General features: G+C 30.9%; 2 protein-coding genes and 1 pseudogene across 2 annotated transcripts; all 3 read left to right on the top strand.

Annotated features, from left to right (window-relative positions):
- The first annotated feature begins 10597 nt into the window (after positions 1–10597).
- Positions 10598–12256, top strand: LOC114749120 (glucan endo-1,3-beta-glucosidase-like). The gene is made up of 2 exons (XM_028937599.1): positions 10598–10699; positions 11156–12256. The coding sequence occupies exons 1-2, from the start codon at positions 10642–10644 to the stop codon at positions 12094–12096; spliced, it is 999 nt and encodes a 332-aa protein (XP_028793432.1). The 5' UTR covers positions 10598–10641; the 3' UTR covers positions 12097–12256.
- Positions 12257–14791: 2535 nt separating this feature from the next.
- Positions 14792–16800, top strand: LOC114749118 (bark storage protein A-like; annotated as a pseudogene).
- Positions 16801–18949: 2149 nt separating this feature from the next.
- LOC114749116 (bark storage protein A-like) lies at positions 18950–23173 on the top strand. The gene is made up of 6 exons (XM_028937595.1): positions 18950–19226; positions 19609–19676; positions 21263–21418; positions 21821–22036; positions 22145–22324; positions 22918–23173. Exons 1-6 carry the CDS (start codon positions 18986–18988, stop codon positions 23095–23097), a joined length of 1041 nt encoding a protein of 346 aa, XP_028793428.1. The 5' UTR covers positions 18950–18985; the 3' UTR covers positions 23098–23173.
- Positions 23174–23197: the final 24 nt, after the last annotated feature.

Genomic DNA, 23197 nt, shown 5'->3' with positions numbered 1-23197 from the left:
TGAAATAAATCAAACAATATGCAATGGCTCACTCTGCTTCATCTGAGTACTATTCAGACTATAGTGCAACCAATTTACTGCACCAAACTACCTGTAATACTACAACAAATCAATAGCACCACATGCTCAATTCCCCGGCTTGCTTAGACAAAGTGATGCATTCGGATTCATATCCCAGCAAAATAAAATAATGTGTTGCTCTGTTCCAGTAAACTCAATCATATAAATAAATTCCAACAAAAATAAAATGAACAATGGAATCTACAAAAACAATAAAGGCTCAGCCACAATTCTAATACAATCACAAGTCTGAATCAAATGTTCATCAACCGTTTCATATATGAAATCACAAATCTGCCTTTAGAGTCACAACTAATCATCTATATATAACCTGGACAAATAATTGTGAAACATATATCAAGGAATAGAAGATAAACTAAAGGATTCCTTTTCATAGCAGAGGCTCGAGCTTCAGTCTAAACTCTGAAGAGAGCTGGAAGATTTAGCTGGTCATGGTTTTCAGTACAGTTCACCAAGCTACATCCAAGAACCAAGCCATCAACACAACTATGAGAGAAGAGAAATCAAGAAGAAAATGTGATAGATGAATTAGGATGCTGAGGGATGTTGCGAGATGGAGAGAGATTGGGTGAGACAGAGAGATCAAGATGAAATTCGAGAGAGTAACAGTACAGTGCAGTGGGTGAGATTGAGGGGAAAATCTGAGCTTGACTCTTGACTGTGTAATCCCTGTTAGTTCGACTGAAAGCCAGCCAGCAAAATGGTGATGATGATGTTAGTTGGAGTTTGGTCCTTTTTTTTTTTTGGGTATAGGTATCTTCTTATTAAAGACAGTCTTATTTGAGACATTATAGGATATTAAATATGGACATCTTTTTCAATAGCGATTTAAATCTTGGTTTGCCGCGTTATAAGAGATCATTCCCTTCCGCTAGACTCAGTCCCGTTAATAAGTCTGGTAGGTGTTGATGAGTCCGAATATATCTCTTGGCTGATCCTCAAATGGGATTTTTTTCCCCCTAAAGTATAAGCATTTTTCTATTAGAGGCAATTTTATTTAAGGTATTATCAAGTACTAAATGTGGGCATCCATCATAACAGGGATTCGAACCTTAATTCGTCATATTGTGAGAAACTAGCCCATCCCGCTAAACCCAACCTTGTTAGTCTCAAATGGGATTTTAGTTTCTCTCCAATTCCCTTCACCCTTATTTTCATCATTAAAGTTCAAATGCTGCAAATTTCATATTTCATAAACTAATTTTATAAATTTTTTATTACTGTTTAAAATTACCATGGCTAAATTTAGTTTAATTTTATTATTTGTTTTATGAACATGTAACATTTTTTAAATAATTTTATAAAATATAAAATATGGACTATTCATATTTTAATCTAATGGTTAGCATGAAAAGCGGAGAGAATCCAGCCTGCTCATGTGCGTTTTGGGTCTCTCCCCTCTTTAGTCCTTTTTAGACGAAGTTTCCTTTAAATGTTCTTCTAAATTTTCACAACAAGCATTAAAAGATTTATAATGCAATACCTCTCATATTTAATATAAGAGTTAGCTGAAAATTAAATTTGGTTCTAAATATAAAATCTTAGCACTACAAAAAAAACAGAGGATTAATGACGAAATTTAGTAACGAAATTTTATTCTGTTACAAATTCCATCACTAAAATTAGTAACAGAATTTAGTGACAGAAAATTTCTATCATTAAATTAGTAACAAATTAGAATTTTATCATAAATCTATTGTTAATTCTATTTTAAATGATTAGTGACGAAAAAATTCTGATATTAATTTTCGTCACTAACTATCATCACAGAACATTTTGTAACAGAAGTAGTGACGGAATTGTCCTGTCACTAATTTCTATTACAATTCCATAATTAATCTGTCACAATGACGAACCTAGCCATTGTAGCAAGTGAGTTTGAGTATGACGGCCTCAATGAAGTCTTTAAATTATATATGCGCGCGCGTGCATGTGATTGTATATAGACACACGCACTGACACACATACATTGGAAAATCTAAGATAAACCAAAACTTAAATGCCTCAAAAAATTGATGACGGCATAGTATTTCTTATTATCAAGTCCACTAATATTTCCAAGTCTTCCGGTCTTCTCAATAGAAAGTCGTGCCATGAATAAGAAAATACCACAGATATTATATATTTAAATCCTTTTGAAGTTAGCAGGTGTTAGGGAAAAACTGGAGACTATTATTTGTAAAAATATTGAAGGCTAATAATAGCTCAGTGATTTTATTTTATTTTTAAAATGTTTTCAAACAAAACAAATCCTGTATGGGCTCCATGAATGGTATGGAGCTTAAAAAATAATCATCACTATTTTATTACTTATAAATAAAATAACTTATGACAAATTTTATATTGTATATTGTTATTGATTATAAAAGGAATATAAGGAGTATACAAATACGCACTCACGTAGTGAAGTCAAAGTGAATTAATTTTATTTATTTTTGTTTTAGTCCAGAAGTGAATAAATTAATTCAGATAATCGAAATTTGAATAAATATTTTGCTCTGAAGTTTGGTTTTCTTGGATAAGAAATTGGACAAAATTTTAGTATGACCCGAAAATAATAAACCTTTTCTTATAAAATTTAACATAACCCAAAAAAATCATAATAATTCCGTTCGGACGCCAACTTTTCCATTTTATTATTTTTAGCTTTTTTTTTTTGCCATAATTCTATTTAGCTTATTTATTGCTTGATGATTACTCATTTCCTTTTATTACTTATAAATAAAATAACTTTTCCAACTTTTATATTCAATTCATGCTATAACAACATGACATGTGGTGTTATAGAAAAACTGTACACAATCATATAAATCTTGAAACAATCGTTTTGGGGATGTTTTTAATTTCGAATTAGAGTGTTTACAAATAATTCACACATAAATCAAATTTTTTATTTTAGCTATAAAATGAGCAAATTAATGTATTCTCTATATTTTGATTTCAGCTATATATTTATATATAATATCTTGAAATAAAAATTCATTTTTGCATCACAAAGTCTTTTTCAAGTAGAAAGTTTTTGAAGCCAAGACGCGGATAGAAAATTTACAAATCTTTGAGTGTGGCCTCAAATTTAAGTTTACATCTACTTTAAAAAAAAAAAACTTGCATATAACTTTTCAAAACATCAAAGATTTTAAAAAAATACAATAGATAGGAGACAATTAGATTATAAGGTCAACCAACGGGGTTATATCCAACAGAAGATGCTAGTTTTTCATAATATAATAAATTAATGTTCAAATCTCCACTGGAAGAAGGTCCACATTTAATGCTTTACAGTACTTCAAATAGAATTATCTCTAATAAAAAGATACTTATCTGTACAAAACAAAAGATTGTAGGGTCAGATTAATAAATTTAAAATGTTCACATAATGACAAATAGTAAAATTAAGTATTTTGGAATCTTTAATGAAATGTTCTTGACGGCATTAAAAGTCCGACTGTATAGTGTTTCTTTTGAAAATAGAGGTGATCTTTAATAAATTAGAGAAAGGATGTCATTGTATTTTACTTTTATTTAATTTTTTTCCCGGTAAAAAAGGTGATTGAAAAATTAAAGAAAAATAGAATGTATGTAACATATTGAAGAGATTGTCCACATAACGCTTTTAAAAGTCTTCGCTTCAAATTATACACAGTTTCAGTCCTTTACTCATTAATAATTTCACCAGAGGTTTCATTCTTATCATCTCTTTCAATTTTCTTTGGTAAAAGATTTTTTTATCATCTCTTATCATCTATCATATATTCAAATCCTTCTAAAGTTAGTGGGTGTTAGAGAAAAACTGAAGACAATTATATATAAAAATATTGAAGGCCAATAGCTCGGTGATTTTTTTTTATTTTAAAAATGTTTGCAAACAAAACAAATCCTATATGGGCTCCTTGAGTGGCAACTTATAATAGAATAATCAATACTATTTTATGACTTAAAATAAAATAAATTATTATAAATTTTATTTTTAATTAAGGAGTACACTTACTCAGATATTGAGTCAGAGTGAATTAATTTTATTCATTTTTGTTTTGGTCCAGAAATGAATAAATTAATTGATATAATTGAAATTTGAATAAACATTCGCGCTCTGAAGTTTGACTTTTATGTATAAAAATTTGCACAAAATTTTAGTATGACCCGAAATAATAAGTCTTATGTACAATTTCTTCTAAAATTTAATATAACCAGAAAAAGAAAAAAAAATTGCGTGTGAACTCCATAAAATTACATATGGCCTCTTCGAACTCCAACTTTTCTCTTTTATTTTTAGCTTATTTATTGCTTGCGAATTTCTCCTTTAATTTCCTTTCCTATTCACATTCCTTCCAAATAAACTTGAGTTGATGTGTTTCTGGGTGTGTGTATAACAAAATTAAATACATTACCTTTAAAATATACTATGCATTCAGGGTTTTATAGGTTCAAAGGAAAATTGATCTTATATACAAAATATTTAGCTGACCTTTAAATTTAATCATTTATGTTTTCTTCAACTCTCTTTAATTCTAATGCATTAATGTAGGTTGGCAAAAAAATAAAAATTTATCGTAGAAAGTTGGCATTCATTCATTATCTTCACTCCAAATTTAACATACCACAAAATCATGCCACTCAAATTCAGATTATATTAGATGTTGAACTAACAAAACAAATGAAAATTTTAATATTAATACATTCATTTTCATATCATTTTCTATTCGTATTCTCTTTTTCCATTTTCACAACCACATCGTTTGAATGTTTCAAAAGATAAAAGTTGCTTAAGTAACAAATTAATGATTTTTTTTCATTCAATTAAAGGATTTATGTGAATACGACTTTTAGCTTTCAAAATAAGGAAAATATTGTATGAATTATTATTTAAACCTTTTATATTCAGTTCATATTATGATTTATAACAACATCAATGATATGTGGTGTTACAGAGAAACTGCAAACAATCATATATAAATCTTGAAACAAAAGTCTTAGATGTTTTTTGTAACTTCTTTAATTTTTTTCAAGTTAGTCAACTAGATTTTATTAATGCCCAACCCAGAAAGCTTATAAAGTCTTCGTCCCAAATTATATTCAATTTCAGTCTCTGCTCATTAATGAAACCCACCAAGGAGCAACTTCCGTTGTTATCATCCCTTTGCATTTCTTTTGGTGGAAGAGATTTTGCCAATTTTTCCGAACATCATTTTCTACCAAATTGCATTAACTAGTCCAAACACAAAGATTTAAATGTCTAAAAAATTTATAACCATATTTTTTTTTTATGGTCAAGTCTTCTAATACTTCTAAGTCATCCCTTCTTTTAGAGGAAAAATTGGAATATTAATGCATTATTCATTGTCATATCATTTTCCATGACACAAAGATTTAAATGTCTAAACAATCTATAACCATATTTTTTTTTTTATAGTCAAGTCTTCTAATACTTCCAAGTCTTCCCTTCTTTTAGAGGAAAAATTGGAATATTAATGCATTCATTGTTATATCATTTTCCATTGCACAAACATTTAAATGTCTAAAAAATCTATAACCATATATTTTTTTTCTATGGTCAAGTCTTCCATCTTTTAGTATAACCATATATTTTTTTCTATGGTTAAGTCTTCTAATACTTCCAAGTCTTCCATCTTTTAGAGGAAAAACTGGAATATTAATGCATTTATTTTCATATCATTTTCCATTCTTATCTTCTTTTCCAATTTCTACAACCAATTCAATTGTAAAGATCAGAATAAATCAAACGATTTTTTTTTCATTCAATTAGATGTTTTCTGGGAATGCAATTTTAAAATTAAGAAAAATATCCTATAAATTATCATTTAGACCTTCTATGTTCAGTTCATACTATAACAACATCAATTATATATCATACGTTGATCTATGAAGCAAGCAATAATTTAAATGCCTTGAAAAATTGATAACCACACATGATATTTCTTATTGTCAAGTCTACTACTAATATTTCCAAATCTTCCTGCAGTCTTTTCAATAGAAATCGTGTCATGAATCCAATTTCTCCACATCATGTTACCTGCCTTACATTTCTGAGCAGAATAGCTGTTTTCAAGTAGCATTCGATCGACGTATTAATCAATATTTGATTGGTTGGTTTGAAGTTATCGACAAAAAAGATTTCTCTAAGTCACTTTGTTTCTTTTTGTCCAATTTTTTTCTCATTCTTATCTTTTTCAATTTCCAAAACCAAGTTGAATTACTGGATATTTTTCACTACATCTTTTCTTTTAACATTGTGAATAAGAAAATGCCACAGGTATAAGCTGTTATGTGCTTAGATCCTTTTAAATTTGGTACGTGCTAGGGAAGACACGAGGCTATTACTATAAAAATACTACTTCCGATTTTTAATATAATACCTTGTTTGACTTTTATTTTGATCCTAAATATAAGACCATAATCTACTTTGTCTCTCATATTTATGCATTTTTTTCAAGGTAGTCCCTCTGATAATAGTAGTTCTAGTCAATACACTTGATTAGCAAGGATATTTTAAGAAAGATAATACTTATTTATTACAAATAACTAACTTAATTTCTTTCTTTAATTTTCTCAAATTAGTCAACTAGCTCTTATAATTAGGAGTGAAGTAATATTGAACGCCAAGAGCTCAGCGATTTTTTATTTTAAAAATGTTTTCCCCAACAAACCAATCCTATGCTATGACTTATAAATAAAATAACTTATTATAATTTATTTTATATCATTGTTAATCATTGAAGGAGTATACACAGACACACTCACTCACGCAGTCAAAGTAAATTAATTTCATTTATTTTTCTTAGCCCAGAAATGAATAACTTAATTCTGATAATTGAAATTGGAATAGATATTTGTTGCTCTGAAGTTTGACTTTTACGCACAAGACGTCGGACAAAATTTTAGTATGAACCTAGAATTGTAAACCCCATATGCGATTTCTTATCAAATTTAATACTCCTCCGGTCCTAATTATAAGACCCAATTGACTTATTTGAGGAGATTAAGGAAGTAAGTTAAGTTGGTTATTTATAATAAATAAGTGTTGTTATTCCTAAAATATCCTTGCTAATTAAGTATATTGGCTAAAACTATCATTATTAGAAGGATTATCTTTGAAAAAATGCATAAATATAAGAGAGAAAATGGATTGGGTCTTATAATTAGGACCAAATAAAAAGTCAAATTGGGTCCTATAATAAGGATCGGAGGAGTATAAACTAAAAAATCATAAAAATTGCGCGTGAAATTCAATAAAACTACATATGGCTCTTTGAGCTCCAAATTTTCTTTTTCCTTTTTAGCTTACTTATTGCTAATTATTTCTCCTTTCCTTTCCTATTCACGTGCCTTCCAAATACACGTGAGTGGATATGTATAAATATATATATATAATTAAATACCTTACCTTTAAAATTTACTATACATTCTGGCTTTTATAGGTCCAAAGGAAAATTGATCTTATATACAAAATATTTAGGGAAAATCCCAGAAAAAGCTCCTGGAATATACCAAATCCCAGATTGGATCCTTAAATTTCGAAAATGACAGAATGGGTCATTGACCCAATCTGTCATTTGTGAAATTCAGGCGAATTGACATTTTTGCCCCTGAACAAAAGTGAGTAATTATTCTCTAAACAAATCTAGGTAATGCTTACACAGTTCTAGTGATTACAAGATTCGTTGTAGTTAATAATAAGGTACCTGACAATAATAAGATACCTGACTATGAAAAAATGAGTAGTTATTCTCTACACAAATCTAGGTAATGCTTACATTGTTCTAGTGATTACAGAATTAGTTATAGTTAATAACAAGACACCTGACTATGAAAAAGTGAGTAGTTATTCGCTACACGAATCTAGATAACACCTAAACTCTTATAGTGATTCCTTGAATCATTATAGTGAATGAATAAATGAGGGCAAAATTGTCAATTCGCCTGAATTTCACAAATGACAGATTGGGTCAATGACCCATTGTCATTTTCGAAATTTAAGGACCCAATCTGGCATTTTCCATATTCCGATGACCTTTTTTGGGATTTTTCCAAATATTTAACTGACGTACAAATAATGTAGATTGGCCAAAAAAAAATATTGTAGAAAGCATTCATTCATTGTCTTTAGTCCAAACACACCACAAAATTATATACCTCTCAAATTCAAATTATATTGTATGTTCAAATAAAAAAAAAACAAATGAAATTTTAAAAATGAAACTGTCATCATCACTGCAAGAAAACAAAGGATTAGTGATGGAATTTAGAGACAAAATTTTTTTCCATCACTAATCCCTCACAAATTCCATCACTAAAATTAGTGACGGAAAATTTGTCACTAAATTAGTAAAGGAATAAAATTTTGTTACTAAATTAGAGGCGGATTAGTGCGAAATTTTTTTCTGTTACTAAATTCTGTTACAAGTCCATCACTATTTCTGTCACTAATTTCCATCACTAACTCTCATTTTGTGACAGAAATTAGTGATGGAATTTTTCTATCACTAATTTTCGTCGTAATTCCAGCACTAATCCATAAAAAAATATAATATAAGTATATAATAATTATTTTTTAAACTTATTATTTAAATGTAAATAAAAATACAATATATGATAGTTTTTAGATAATATATTATATAAGAACTTAAAAATACAAATATTATAAAAGAAAATAAAAATAAAAGTATATAATATACTTATTATTTTGCTAAATATTAGAATTAGAAATATAAATTATTAGAAATTTTTTACTAAAATATAAAAATTAAATTCAAATAAATAATAATATATTAAATTATGTATATAATATTTATTATATATATTTGTAGTTGTTATTAGAAATATTATATATTTATTTATTTTTGCATAAAAATTTTGCAAGTGTTTCTCAGCTCAACTGGCAAAGGTTTCAGCACGTGCGCACTAGGTCTTAGGTTTCAACTAACACTTCTTCACAAGTTGGCTCAATTTGTGACATGGCGATGATGTGGACAAGGCGACGACATGGTGGCTCATAATGATGGACACGTGATGATGACGTGGATGCTAGGATGATGTGTCTGCGTGGGAGAGAGGAGGAGTTGAGGTGGTTTCCAGTGATGACATGGTAGATCACAATGATGGACACGTGGTGATAACGTAGAAGAAGAGATGTGGCAACATGAGAGAGAGGAGTTGGTGAGGTGGCAGCTGTTGATGATGTGGTGGGTCATAGTGACGGACATGTGGCGATGATGTGGATGAGGGGATGACATGACGGCATGGGAGAGAAAGGAGAATGTGAGGTGGCAACTGGTGATGAGGTGGCAGTCACAGGTATGACACATGCTGGCGATCAATGGTTGCCACCGAAGCATGTACGAAATGACTTTTTGGATACGTCCAATGTTGTTCTAAAAGTGGTAGAAGTTGTTTATATACATATATATTTCCTTCGGTTTGAAATATAAGATAAATTTTGTTAGAGTGACTTTTTTTTATAAGATAACATTCACTTTTTGTCTAAGTGGTTAATGAGTTTTTTTTTTTTTAAATTTTATCCCTAACATATATTCTCTTTCTTTTTTATTTCATTTATTACATCTTTTACTTGTTCTCTTCATTAATAAGAGCATATTTAAAAAAATACAGGCCTTACATATTTATTGTTAAATTGATTTTAACCAATTTTTTAATAAACATAAATTGATAAAGTTTATGTTATATTTTGAACTGAATTGAATGGTATTTTATTTTTGGGAAACCAGTATTAAATTTCTTTTTCTTATACCACGGAAAGTAGAAACCAACATTGAGTTTATCATCATGCTCTTGTAATTAAATCACAAACACTTGTCAAAATGCCAATATGAAGAAATCATTAAAAAAGACATAAGGATTTTTTTTTCCTTAAAAATAAATGTTTTAGCCGTTGACGTTTTTTATTTAAATTTAAAAATTTTTATTTTATTATTGATAATTTGAAAAGTTCAACTAGTTGATATGTTTATTAATTATTTTTACTCTATATATTTCAGTCTTATAGCCTTTTTGTTCGAAATCAATTTTTATTATTTTTTATATTTATTATTCAAAATAGTTAATGTATAATTAAAATATATTAATTTAATCACTATTGTTTCAACCACTGCTCAACCCCAGTCCCCAAGTTTAACTACTATTAAACAATGAATCAAATATAGATATTTTTAATACCTTGCTCCTGGTTTGCAATTGCCGAATAGAGAACAACCAACAATTTATTTTAGTTTATATTATGCATGCAACTTGGGAGGAAGAAAACAAAGAAATTCACCACTCATCACTGACTTTGACCTCTTCCTCCGTCAAGCAGCCTAGCTAGTTGCAGAAGAACAATTAATTCAGAAACGTATAATTGAGGGAATTCAAAGTGAAATGCCATACATTTTCCCTTTGAGACGTAATTGACGGATGTGTAGTTTAGTCTTTGCCATTAATTGAAGTGGGACCTGCCAGACTCTTTCGCTATGTATAAATGCTGCCTTGAAGTGCACAAAATATACCATAAATAACTTCGACGGAATACGAAAGTTAAGCAAAATCATGTCTTCCATAGTACTGCTTCTTCTGATACTATCGTCCATTGCACTGCAATTTACAGGTCCGTTCTCTCTCTCTCTCTCTCTCTATCTATCTATATACTGATGCATATATTCTAACAAATTCTGTTCAAGTATTCCTAAAATCTATTCTTTGGACCTTTATTCTGATGTACCAAAACAACATTTCTTTCTGTCGCGGCACTATAATTAATCATCATTCTGTACTAACTTATAGAAAGGTCATTGTTAGACCTGGCTAAATATTTCTCTTACAGAACTATCAAACGTTCAAAAGCGGTTGAGGCATTCATTAAAAGAATATATCACAGATGGGATATTGACGTTCTCATTGATTTTTTTTTTCTTCGCTCATATTCGATACTTCACATATATATGTCGGGAGTATGAAAATTTGAATAGAAAATCTATATTCAAGAATTTTTTTTTTTAAAACTCTTATGACCCTTTACAATTTGAGAATTGCCAGTTTAATATGTTCTATATATTATATGCAGCTGTGAAATCCATTGGAGTGTGTTATGGCGTAAATGGAGATCATCTACCAAGCGGGCAAGAAGTGATAGACTTGTACAAATCCCATGGCATTGGAGGGATGCGCATATACTATCCAGATGAACAAGCCCTTCAAGCCCTAAGACGTTCGAACATTGAAGTGTTGCTTGATGTGGCTAAGGAAAATCTTTCCTCACTATCTGATCCTGCATATGCCAATCGTTGGGTTAAAAATTTTGTAGTAGCCTACTCAGATGTGAACATCAGGTACATTGCTGTGGGAAATGAGATTAGTCCTAGTGACGGAGAAGCAAAGTATATTCTACGTGGAATGCAAAACATTCAGAAGGCAATTTCTGCAGCAAATTTGCAAGGCAAAGTTAAGGTCTCTACAGCAATCAAAATGGATCTACTTGAAAACACTTACCCACCCAGGAATGGCAAGTTTAAGGATCCTGCAACTACATACATAAAGCCCATCATCGATTTCCTTGTCAACAATGGATCACCACTTCTCGCTAATGCGTATCCCTATTTTGCCTACAGTCCGCCAAGTAGCCCCATTCATCTTGACTTTGCTTTGTTCAAACAAGGAACAAATGACCCAGCAGGTTATCAAAACTTGTTTGATGCAATGTTGGATTCTATATATTATGCTCTTGAGAAGATAGGAGCACCAAATTTGCAGGTTGTTGTTTCTGAAAGTGGGTGGCCTTCGGATGGAGGAGCTAAAGGGGCCAACGTCAATAATGCGAGCACTTACTATCAGAATTTGATTAAACACGTCAAGGGAGGGATCCGGACTCCAAAACATAATGCGCCTATTAAGACGTACTTGTTTGCCATGTTTGATGAAAACAAAAAGCCAGATCCACCAACTGAGAGGCATTTTGGTTTGTTCAATCCTGATAAGTCGCCCAAATATGGAATTAGTTTCAATTAATACTGCTTAGAAAAGAAGAACAATAATAATAATACTAATAATTTGTACTCTTTGTTTTCCTTGGAATAAGTGTGCCATGAGCATGCTCATGTTTCTTCTTGATTAATGTATCGAGGTTTCAATGTTCAGAGTTAATTCTAATAAAACATTTTCTTAGTTACAGAAGCTCTAATAAAACTTGTGTGCAATGTTATTTTTGTATTTCTAGTTAGTTGATCTTTTGCTGCAAATGTTTGTTAAAAAAATGAATTTCGGCTTTCTTTTATATTTACTTTAGTTTCATTTGTGGTTTGATAGCTAGTAGCTCAATTTAGAGGAAAGTTTAAGAATTAACTTAAAGGAAATTTATTTGGTCATCCCTCGTGAAATGTCCAAGTAATTAACTTTTCAGGATATTTGAGGCACCGCTCTAATCAATAGCCAAAAAGTTTTGATCCGCCATTGACAAGAAGGAGTATGACGACTTTTTGAGTGCATACCATTTTGCCATATTTTTATATGGTTTAATTAGAAGCCTATATAACTCGACTATTTAGAATTTATTAGAGAATCTTTCACAAAACTTATACACTTTATTACATCTGCTCCTATACTAACTAAAAATTAAAGAGATTCGTATTTGTATTCTTCTTTTTTTTTTTTTTTAAGTTTTTAGCCGTCTTTTAAAATATGATAGACTAAAATTTAAACATTAATTCTTTTTTTTTATTTTACATTTTGAAAGATAAAAAATTGATGAGAAAAACGTATAAAAAATCAGTAAAAAGGAGACAAAAAGTATTAAAGTCCAATGCTTTTTTCTTTTCTTAACTTAAAATAATAATAAAGTTATTTTATAACTCATACTCCCTTTGGTTTTTATTATATTATAAGAGACCGCTAACTAATTTACATATACTAATAAAAATAGTCAAACATATTAAATTTGTCATAAAATTTAAATAATTTTCAACTCATTAACTATACTAAATTTTAATATCATATTAATTTCGACTCTCTCACCACCTTTATTAAATGTAGATTTTAAATACTCGTTAAAACCACCATAGGATACCATAAAAAGGACTACATTTTTTTTCCTAGAAGGGTCTTATAATAAGAACCAGAGGCAATGCATATCTTGATGATGTTTCTTCAAAAATTCTGTGATTTATAGAGGCCCCTGAATCCTAATTGCAGAATAGAATGCATCCAATAAATTATTTTAGATCTACACACAAATTGTGAGTAGAAAACAAATTAAGGCCCCACCGTATTATTGACTTTAAGTTGTGACTATTAGTGTCTTTTTCTTAACAACTTGGTACGTTTCCTTTCCTGTGGCCTACTTGCAGATGAACAATGAATTCCTTGGAGCTGTAGTGATATTTGACGGACCTAAAAGTATTGGTCATTAAATAATGAAAGGAAAGATGACATTTAGATATCGTTTTAGGAAATTAATTACATTCAAGGATCTCCAATTTATGAAATATAAAGAAAAATCAATTTTTTTAAAAATAAATCAACAAAAATGCACTTGTGCATATGGTAAAGCATATCTCATATATGAATTTCAAAAGCTTAGATGCAAATCTTGAAGCTTACTTGTAAATCTTGAAGAATAAGTTACAAATTAGTTGTAAACTATGAAATTTTCGTAAATTTTAAGAGATTATATAGTTGTAAAATATTGGAAAATAATTGCAAATATTAATTAGAAAATGTGTTACAAATTGATTATAATTTTTTAAAACAAAAGTACGTATTATTGAATGAAACAAGAGCAAATTACATGCATAACAAGTCCACAAAGATCAGCCTATGCCAACTCGCCCATGGAGCTGGCCTTGCACATATTAACATTACAATGCTTAACACCCGAATTTAAAGTATCAGAGTCCAGAATTTGCTGAAAACAAGATGGTGCTTTAACAATCATTTCACCGCGTACCATCTCATTCTTTGCACAAGCTGCAAAATATTTCTTTGGTCCTATTTATAAGTCACTTTTAGTATAGACAAAAAAAAATTTTAACTTCATTAATTCTCATTTAAAATTTAACAACTTTCCAACTTTATCTCTATTTAGTATATATTATACCTTATGTATAATCGCAGACTTCAGACTTGTGTTGATTGTGGCCTTGTGGGCTTCAAGTCCTCTCTTTTTTCTCTTACTTTCGAAAATTTCATATTCTCCCTTAAATCAAAATAATTAATAACTGGTTGATATTTAATATTTTATAAAATGATTATTATAAACATAAATAAGTAAATTTAAAGTATTAAAATTTGACTAGCACGGTCCATAACTGCATTATAAAAAAAAAAAGAAAAGTTAATTTATAAGATATTAAAAGGAGAATTATTGCTATAAAATTCCGAGGAATAAACATAATTACTCAAAAGCTTCAATAAGAAAATAATAACTTCTCAATGGTTGTCGTTGGACTTTTTGGTAGTTATTGTTTTCTCTTGAGATTTCATAGTAATTCTTGCAATATTAAGCATAAACCAAGGTTTTGTGTGATTTCATCCACACACTAAGAAAAAAAAAGTCAACGAGTGATTAATGAACTAGAAATTAACCATGGTTTGAGGAGAAGTTGGATTGATGAGCTTTTGAGAAAATCTATTCTTCAAAATCATTTTTGATGGGGATTCGAGTTTCTTTTTCTCATTGTGGTCTTGGAATATTTTTGAGATAAAAAAAATGAGGTTCGTGTTGTCTCCATTACAGCTGAACGCAGCAGCAGTGGCACAACAAATGATTGATGTGTTAGACATAATTGGGATTCTGCATTTTGGAATTGCTGGAAGTGCAAATGACTCCATTTCCTTTGGAGATGTCACCATTCCCAACAGTTTGTTCATCCTGGCCTATGGGACTGGCTGGTACTTCAATTTTCTTTCTGTAAAACTTGTCAATTTTTCAAGTACCTAACGCTTGCAAATAGTACTAAAGAAACTCTTGAGTCTTGAATTTATGGTTTGTGTTTGATAATGGCAGAAGCCGAATGGGACACTTGAAAGTAGTGACTTTGCTCACTTGGATTTTAGTAACTTCGATGTTCCAAGAGGTAACAATTTGTTGGGACTGTTGGCTACAGTTCTGAAGAATTCTTTTCTGTCACTGGAAAACCCAACTTAATTAGCACAGCGTTTGATCTGGGCTAAAGTTACTTCTCAGTGGCTTCAACTTGCTGCTACTTTGGAGGTTAGAACAAAACATGATGCTACTCACTATTAAGAACTTGGCCATATATGCACCAATAAACCATAAGGATGCCAGTCCAAATTTCCTAAATACAAGAGCTAGATAACTAATTTATATAAATTAAATTAATTAGTTAAGTTAGTTATATGTAAAAAATATGTGTTATTTTCCTAAAATACTCTTTTTAATCATTTATGTTAGAAAGTACTCATTTGATGGGAAACTCCACTAATATGTGTGATCAATATGGGGAGCTTAGGGTGAAAAAACAATAAACTTGGAGTAAACTGAGATCTTATATTTATAACCAAAACAAACCCCTTTATACAAATTCTTACATTTAGGACTAGAAGGATTACTATGTATTTGTAAAATACTACCTTTATAAGTCTCATTACCCTTTTCAACCCTCTTGATAACAGATGTATACGGAAGTGAGAAGCTGATAGTGTAATTTGTGACAGGGGATACAACTAGAACGTTGTATAAACTCGAGCTTTTGTCTTCCGCATAGTACCAAGTTAGTGGTTGGTGTGAATGGCACATCAGCCGACATATATGTCGACAATGAAGCTTACAGAGATTTCCTGTTCCAAACATTTCAAGTTTCTTCTGTTGATATGGAGAGTTTCGCCATAGTCATGGTCAGTATTCTTCACCACTTTCATCCACCTCAATCTTCATGCATATACATACATATGTAAACTTTTCAAACACATGCATATATTTGGTGTGAGGGAATATATATATACTACCTCCAATTCTAAATATAAAGCTAATTGACTAATTTGAAGAGATTAAAAATAAGTTAAGTTAGTTATTTGTAATTAATATTTGTAGTCTTTCCTAAAATATACTTGCTGATCAAATGTATTGGCTAGAATTATCATTATGAAAATGATTACCTTGGAAAAAAGTACAGATATGAGAGATAAAATAGATTGGGATTTTATATTTAAGACCAAAATAAAAGTCAAACAAGGTCTTATATTAAGTACCGGAGGTAGTGGGTGTATATATATAATGTAATAGTGCACAAGACTCCTACCAAGTAGAGGGTCTAGAAAGGGATGGATGTACTTAGTCTTGCAAGTAAGCAAAGAAGCTATTTTTAGGATTTGAACCTGTGACCTTACATAGGAGCAATATTACAGTTGCTTCCAAACACACCCTCTAATCTATATAATTGTCGGTGAATATAAATACTTTAAAATACTTTATTAATTTTCTTAATATCTTCAAATTAATTAGTTGGGTTTTATATTAAGGATTAAAGGTGGTATATAATTATTGGAGAATATAATGAATGTGTTTGATTGCAGACAAGCTTGTCGAATGGGATTCCTGTGGTAGTGATAAGAGGGATATCAGATATGGTGGGAAAGAGTGGAGAAGAAGCCATTAGCACATTTGGAGCTCTTGCTGCTACCAATGCAGTCACAGTTTTGCTTCGCCTTCTCAACATTTTGCCTTTCTCACTCCATCATTACATTTCATTTTTATAACTTCTTCCAACAATGCTTTGCTTCTTACATCACTTTAATTTTAATCTTATTGTTCTTTCTTTTGTATCAGCAAATATAGATGCAAGATAATAAATAAATTTTATCCCATCATTTTTTTCTTAAAAAAATTATTTATTTTTAATTTGTGACAACCTACATATGCCAGCATCCACAATTGTAATTAATAGATTATGAGCATGATGACTATTATTTATAATTGAGAAAACTATAAGTACTTAATATAAAGAAAATTTACAAAAACCTGATTAAAAATCATGAGACTGTAAGGACTAACAAATTTGTTTTTCCTTAAATTTTCAAAGATCAATTGCATTTTGTTATACAGTCAATGGTAAATTGCAAAATATGAGCGTCGAGTGCTGTATTTGCGTCAAGTTTCCCAATATTATATATTAATAGTTGGAAAATTAATGACAAATTGTGATTTGCTAGTGTCAAATTTTGAAAACTCAACATGAAATTCTTATACTGATATGTATAAGTTAAATTCTTTTATGGTAAAATTTGGAAAATCAGTTGCAAATTTTTTTACCTATAAGTGAAAAGTTAGTGTGAAATTTTTAAAGGTAGACACTGATCCTTTGTAATTTACTATTGACTGATATAATAACCTACAACTGTTTTTTTGAATCTGGTAAGAACATTTTACCAAAAAAAAAAGGAATAATTATATAATTTCATAGGATTGATATTAATGATCAAAATAAACTTTAGTTGATCCATGTGACCATATTTTGGCCAAAAAAAAAAATCCATGTGACCATATGTGGGAAAGATGTCAGATATTATTGTTTGTGTCACTTAAGTCACGAGGGCGGTTGCCTCTGTCATTTATGCTGCACATGTACATTAAAGCAAAATATACTGAAACATTTATGATATTCAAAATTGTTAGTTATAATATATTTCCTTTGTCAGTGTAGGTCCAAATTTTTGGCTTTTCTTTTATCCTTCATGAGAGACATGTTTCCCTCACCAAGTTATAGAGAAGTAAAAGCTTTGGAACAGTAACAAATAGTTTTCTCTTTATATAGTACTTCCTCCATATCACTTAATATAATATTAATAAACACACCTACGTTGATAAACAAAAAAAAAAGGTAAAAACATATCACTTTAAAATCAGTTTTTGCTTTTCATTCTATCTTCCCTCAATTATATATCATCATAGCAAAGAGTGCATTTTTAAAACATCAAAAGTATATAATTTAGATTTTTTTCATCAGGAGTATTTTCAAAAACATGCATTAATTTTACTTAGAAAATCTATGGTGAAACTTTGAAACTTATATAGTTTGGATACTATACAATGATGAATAGTTGGGGCGGCATGGTTTAAATTAGATTTTGTACAATTAAATACATTTACACATGTCAATATGTCAATCTTAAGTTTCGAGTCTACGACCACATCTAAACATGATGAGGTTAGTAAGCTTCAAGTACGAGACCTCATTCATATATGACGGGTGGTGTTGTTATTAAGACAATCTGCTGATTCGACCTATAACTTAAGTCAATTTTATGTTCATTTTTATATGATATCTGATATTCTATGGCATCGAATCGTAGGCAAGCATGGTTGAAGTATCTATAATCTCTTCCACCAAAGACAACAATATTATCTTTACTTGTGATTATTGCAAGGATCCATGCTTGTGGAAACACCTAACATTAAAATTTAAAATTTAATTTTATTCATACTGTAGGACACAGCAGCTTGCTTAAAAAGATAGGAGAATTATAATGAGGTCCCAAGCAAGAAAAATAATTGAAAAATAAGTCCTACAAGTTGTCATTCTCACTATAGGACTTGTCATTATAGATTGTTGAGGTTGTTATTAGAAATTTTTAGTAATTATTTCTTTTTTGTGGGACTTGATTGTAATTCCTCAGATATTGGTTTATGAACAAGTGGGTACGTGCACGATATATCGAATCTCAAGAAAAGCTCAAATATATGGAAAAACGTGCAACATGTGGTCAATAATTGAATCCCAACAAGCATGTAATGACAACAAACAAATTAGTAAAGAATGAAAGTAAAATAATATTATATATCGAGATAAATTAATTAAAGAGTAGGACCGTAATTATAAAAGAACGCCAAAATAGATGGGGAGGGAAGCCGGCTACTTTGGGTGAGCTCAATAATTGAACGGCCATGGCTGCCCCGGCGACGACACTCGTAAGGCAGTGTTTGGCTGTGCTTTTCTTGTTCGCCATTCTTGTCTCTTCCACTTGTGGTTCACTGGCGAGATCGAGAAAGTCAGCGACGATCAAAGAGATAAACCGGAACGGGCCGTACGTGGGGCTCATCACAGTGTATGCCCCAGAAGAAAATGCCTTCTTCGCCTCCAAGGCTTTCAAATCTCATCCCAAGCACCCCTTCGTGGATCTCGCAGGTCACATAATAAACTGATACATAGTTTCAAGCCTCGAATCACAAGATTATCTATATATTTGTGTGTGTGTGTGCATATAAGAGAAAAATGAGCGTGTCAACAGCCTTATGGCCAAAACTTATCTAAGGTTGTGGTTTTGATTCCAGTTTTAGGGGGTGTTTGGATAAAAACCAAACCATGGTTTCAGAAGTGCTTTTACGGATTACGAAATAAATATGTAGAGGAGATTACCTTGTTTTACGGAAAAGTGCTTCTGAAACCATGGTTTTGGGTTTCTCAAACACCCCCTAATGTTTGGTGTTAGTAGTTGATTTAAGGTTGTGGTTTTGATTCCAGTTCCAATGTTTGGTGTTAGTGGTTGACATGTGATGAGCATATGCAGGGAGAAGGTACAGGGTGGGAGAGGTGGAGGGTAGCAAAGTCATCTACGTCAGATGTGGGATTGGACTGGTACTTATCTTTTTCATTCTCATGTGTTAGTGTGTCGCCCGACAAACTAATGTGGTTTGTGCGTGTAGTTCGTTCGCGTTTGGCTTCTCTTCGCTGCCCTCCTGTATTCATAACTACGTCGTTTTCCATGTAGTTTTTTTCTTTTTTTCCCTCCTTTTGTGACAGTTTCTGTGTAGTTTTGGGTGGGGGGATTTGTGATATTTTTCCAGTAATACTCCACATCTTAAAATATTTTTTTTTAAGAGCATCCAATATTTTAAAATAATTTTGTTGATATATTAAATATCCTAAAATATTTTTCTAATAACATCTGATATCTTAAAATACACTCAACACCCTCAAATTTTTTTTTAGGGGTATCCAATATCCTAAAATAGTTGTTGGCATACTCAACACACTAAAATATTTTTTTAGTAGCAGTCAATATCCTATTCTAAATTATAGTCAGCACTTTAAATTATTTCTTAAGAACATCTTAAAATAATTTTTGTCAGTACCATAAATTATTTTTCAATAATACTCAATATCGTAAAGATATACTCAACACTCTTAAATATTTCTTTTAGGAGCACCAAGAATCTTAAAATAATTTTTCTATAGTAAGCACCCTAAAACATTTTTCTCGTAGTATCCTAAAATAATTCTGGGTTCCGATGACACTAAGTGCTGAGTGTATTTTTGATTACTGAAAAAAAAATTTTACGGTGTTGAGTGTATAAAAAAATTATTTTAAATGATTGGGTGTTATTGAAAATACTTTAAAATAATCTTATATTAAAAAAATGTTGAACCCCATTTCCCACCAAAACGACGTAGTTTTGGGAGAGGGAAGCAGAAAAAGGGAGGCAGCGGAGAGAAGCCAAACGCGGTTGGTTCATGGTATCTGAATGGGAAAGGGTAAAAAAAATTCTTGTCTTCTAGTTACTCATTGAAACGTACCTGAAAATAAATACGAATATTTTTTTTGAATTGTAGATATAATAATTATGATATACTCTGTACATATAATTTAAGACAAAGCCATAGAAATCGAGGATCCCACACAGATAGGTGGAGACAAATGTAATCACAGACTTCAGACTCGCGCTGATTATGGGCTTCAAATCCTCTCTTTCTTCTCTTCTTTTGAAAATTTCATATTCTCCCATAAATCAAAATAATTAGCAACTGGTTATGATTAATATTTTATAAAATTATTATTACAAACATAAATAAGTAAATTAAAATTTGACTAGCACGGCTCATAACTGCATTATAGAAAAAATAAAAGAAATTAATTCATAAGATGTTAAAAGGAGAATTATTGTTATAAAATCCCAAGAAATAAACATAATTACTCAAAAGCTCCAATAACAACAAAGTAGCCTGTAATATAATGATAAATTTTAGTGTAGGAAATGATAATTTCTCACTTATTGTTATTGGACCTTTTGGTAGCTACTGTTTCCCCTTGAGACCTCATAGTAATTCTCCTAATATTAAACATGAACCATGGGAAATTTTGAGAAGGAAAAAAGGAAAGGAAGTGTGCTTCCTTGGTTATATATGGAGAGGATACCATGAGTATGAAGTGATTGTTTAAACAGGTGAATGCAGCAGCAACCACACAACAGATGGTAGATGTGTTTGAGATAAGTGGGATTGTTCATTTTGGGATTGCTGGCAACGCCAACAGTTCCATGTCCATTGGAGATGTCGTCATCCCCAAACAATTTGTCCAAACTGGTCTCTGGGATTGGCTGGTATGTTCCACCCACTTCACTTTTCTTCAATTTCCCCAGCCTCTTGATTTACAAATTTCAATCACTCACTCCAATCATATACATATACATATACATATACATACACATATGTTTAGGCTGATGACTACTAATCCGGTCCGATTCAGTCCAGCTATTGCATAATGCAATATGTATAATCAACTCCATGTAATGGAATGGAATCAATTTCGATACTCATCACAGTGATGAGCACCATAATGTTCGGTAAAAACTAATGAGCACCAAAACTGGTTTCTAATGAAATAATACTTGTTGTTGTTGTTGTTTTGGGTGAAATTAGAAGGGAATGATTTGAAGAGGTACACATTAACTTGTACATGTTTGTTGTTGCACGATATGTGGGAACACATATATACATAACAGAAGCCGAATGCGACAGTAGATTCAAGTGACTTTGGGGAAATGGACATAGGAGAGTACAACGTGAAAGGCAAAGGCAAAGGAATGAACGTGCTGGGCAAAATAGGATACTTCACAGAGCAGTTCTACTCTGAAACTGGCAAACCCAACCAACCCCAACGTTTGATCTGGTTCCCCACCACTCCTCACTGGCTTCACCTTGCTTCCCAAAAACTACAGGTGATTCATTAATTCATCATCACATAGACACACTTGCACACACACGCACACATATATATGGTCGTCTTAAATTAATACAAGTTCCAACATTTATATGTATATATTTAGGGAATGAAACTAGAGAGATGTGTGAACGCAAGCCTGTGCTTAGAAACGGAACCAAAGCTGGTTGTGGGACTCAACGGCTCAACAGCAGACGCTTTCGTGGACAATGCAGCTTACAGGGACTTCCTCTTCAACACATTTCACGTCTCCTCTCTTGATATGGAGAGTTCTGCCATCGTCATGGTAACATATCCATTATATACTATCTCTTATTCTAAATACAAGAACCGGTTAGGATTTAGATTTTACTCTAAATATAAGACTATAATCTATTTAATTGCTTATATTTATCATTTTTTTGTCAAAAGTAATTTATTTAACTTATAAATTGATATCCAATTCTAGTTATAAGGAAGAGAGAAAAGATTTTATTTGGTCATAGCGTAAATGTATTATCTTGTCCTTTATTTATTTTATTTCGTCATAGCGTAAATATATTATCTTGTCTTTTATTTATTATAGTGTAGATTGTTATTTTTTTTTTTTTTTGAAAAATCGTATATATTAAATAGAGTAAAGTTAAAAAGTTGTTATATTTTGAAACACACTAGAAATGCCATCTAAATGAGACCAACAGGGTATAATTATATAGGAATATTTTTTGCAGATCATTTCACATTAACTAATTTACTTGTAACTTTTAATCTACCCCAAATTAGTTAACATATGTAGCTCTTATGTTAAAACATGGGAAAGAGTAGATTGCTTTCTCTTTGGTTTGCTTCGTTCACAAACACATGGATTTGATAGGGAATGATATGGTTGGATTTTTGCAGACAAGCTTGTCGAATGATTATGCGGTGATAGTGATAAGAGGTCTGTCGGACTTAGCAGGAGCACAGCAAGGAGATAACCACATCAAGCTGTTTGGACCTCTTGCAGCTACCAACACTGCCAAAGCTGTTATTCAATTCTTGAAGATTTCTCAGCAACAAAACAACCTCCATTCCAGTTAATTGCTTTTTCAATTAATTAACACGTCATTAAAAAAAAATCGTGTTGTTTCCTAAATTCTTGATTGGTTCCTCTGTCTGCGGATTACTAATTATTCATGAT

This window comes from Neltuma alba, unplaced genomic scaffold, assembly GCF_004799145.2.
Source record: "Neltuma alba isolate B1F8T4 unplaced genomic scaffold, ASM479914v2 tig00005951_pilon, whole genome shotgun sequence".
Lineage (NCBI taxonomy): Eukaryota > Viridiplantae > Streptophyta > Magnoliopsida > Fabales > Fabaceae > Neltuma > Neltuma alba.
This window is presented reverse-complemented; position numbering and strand designations above follow the sequence as displayed.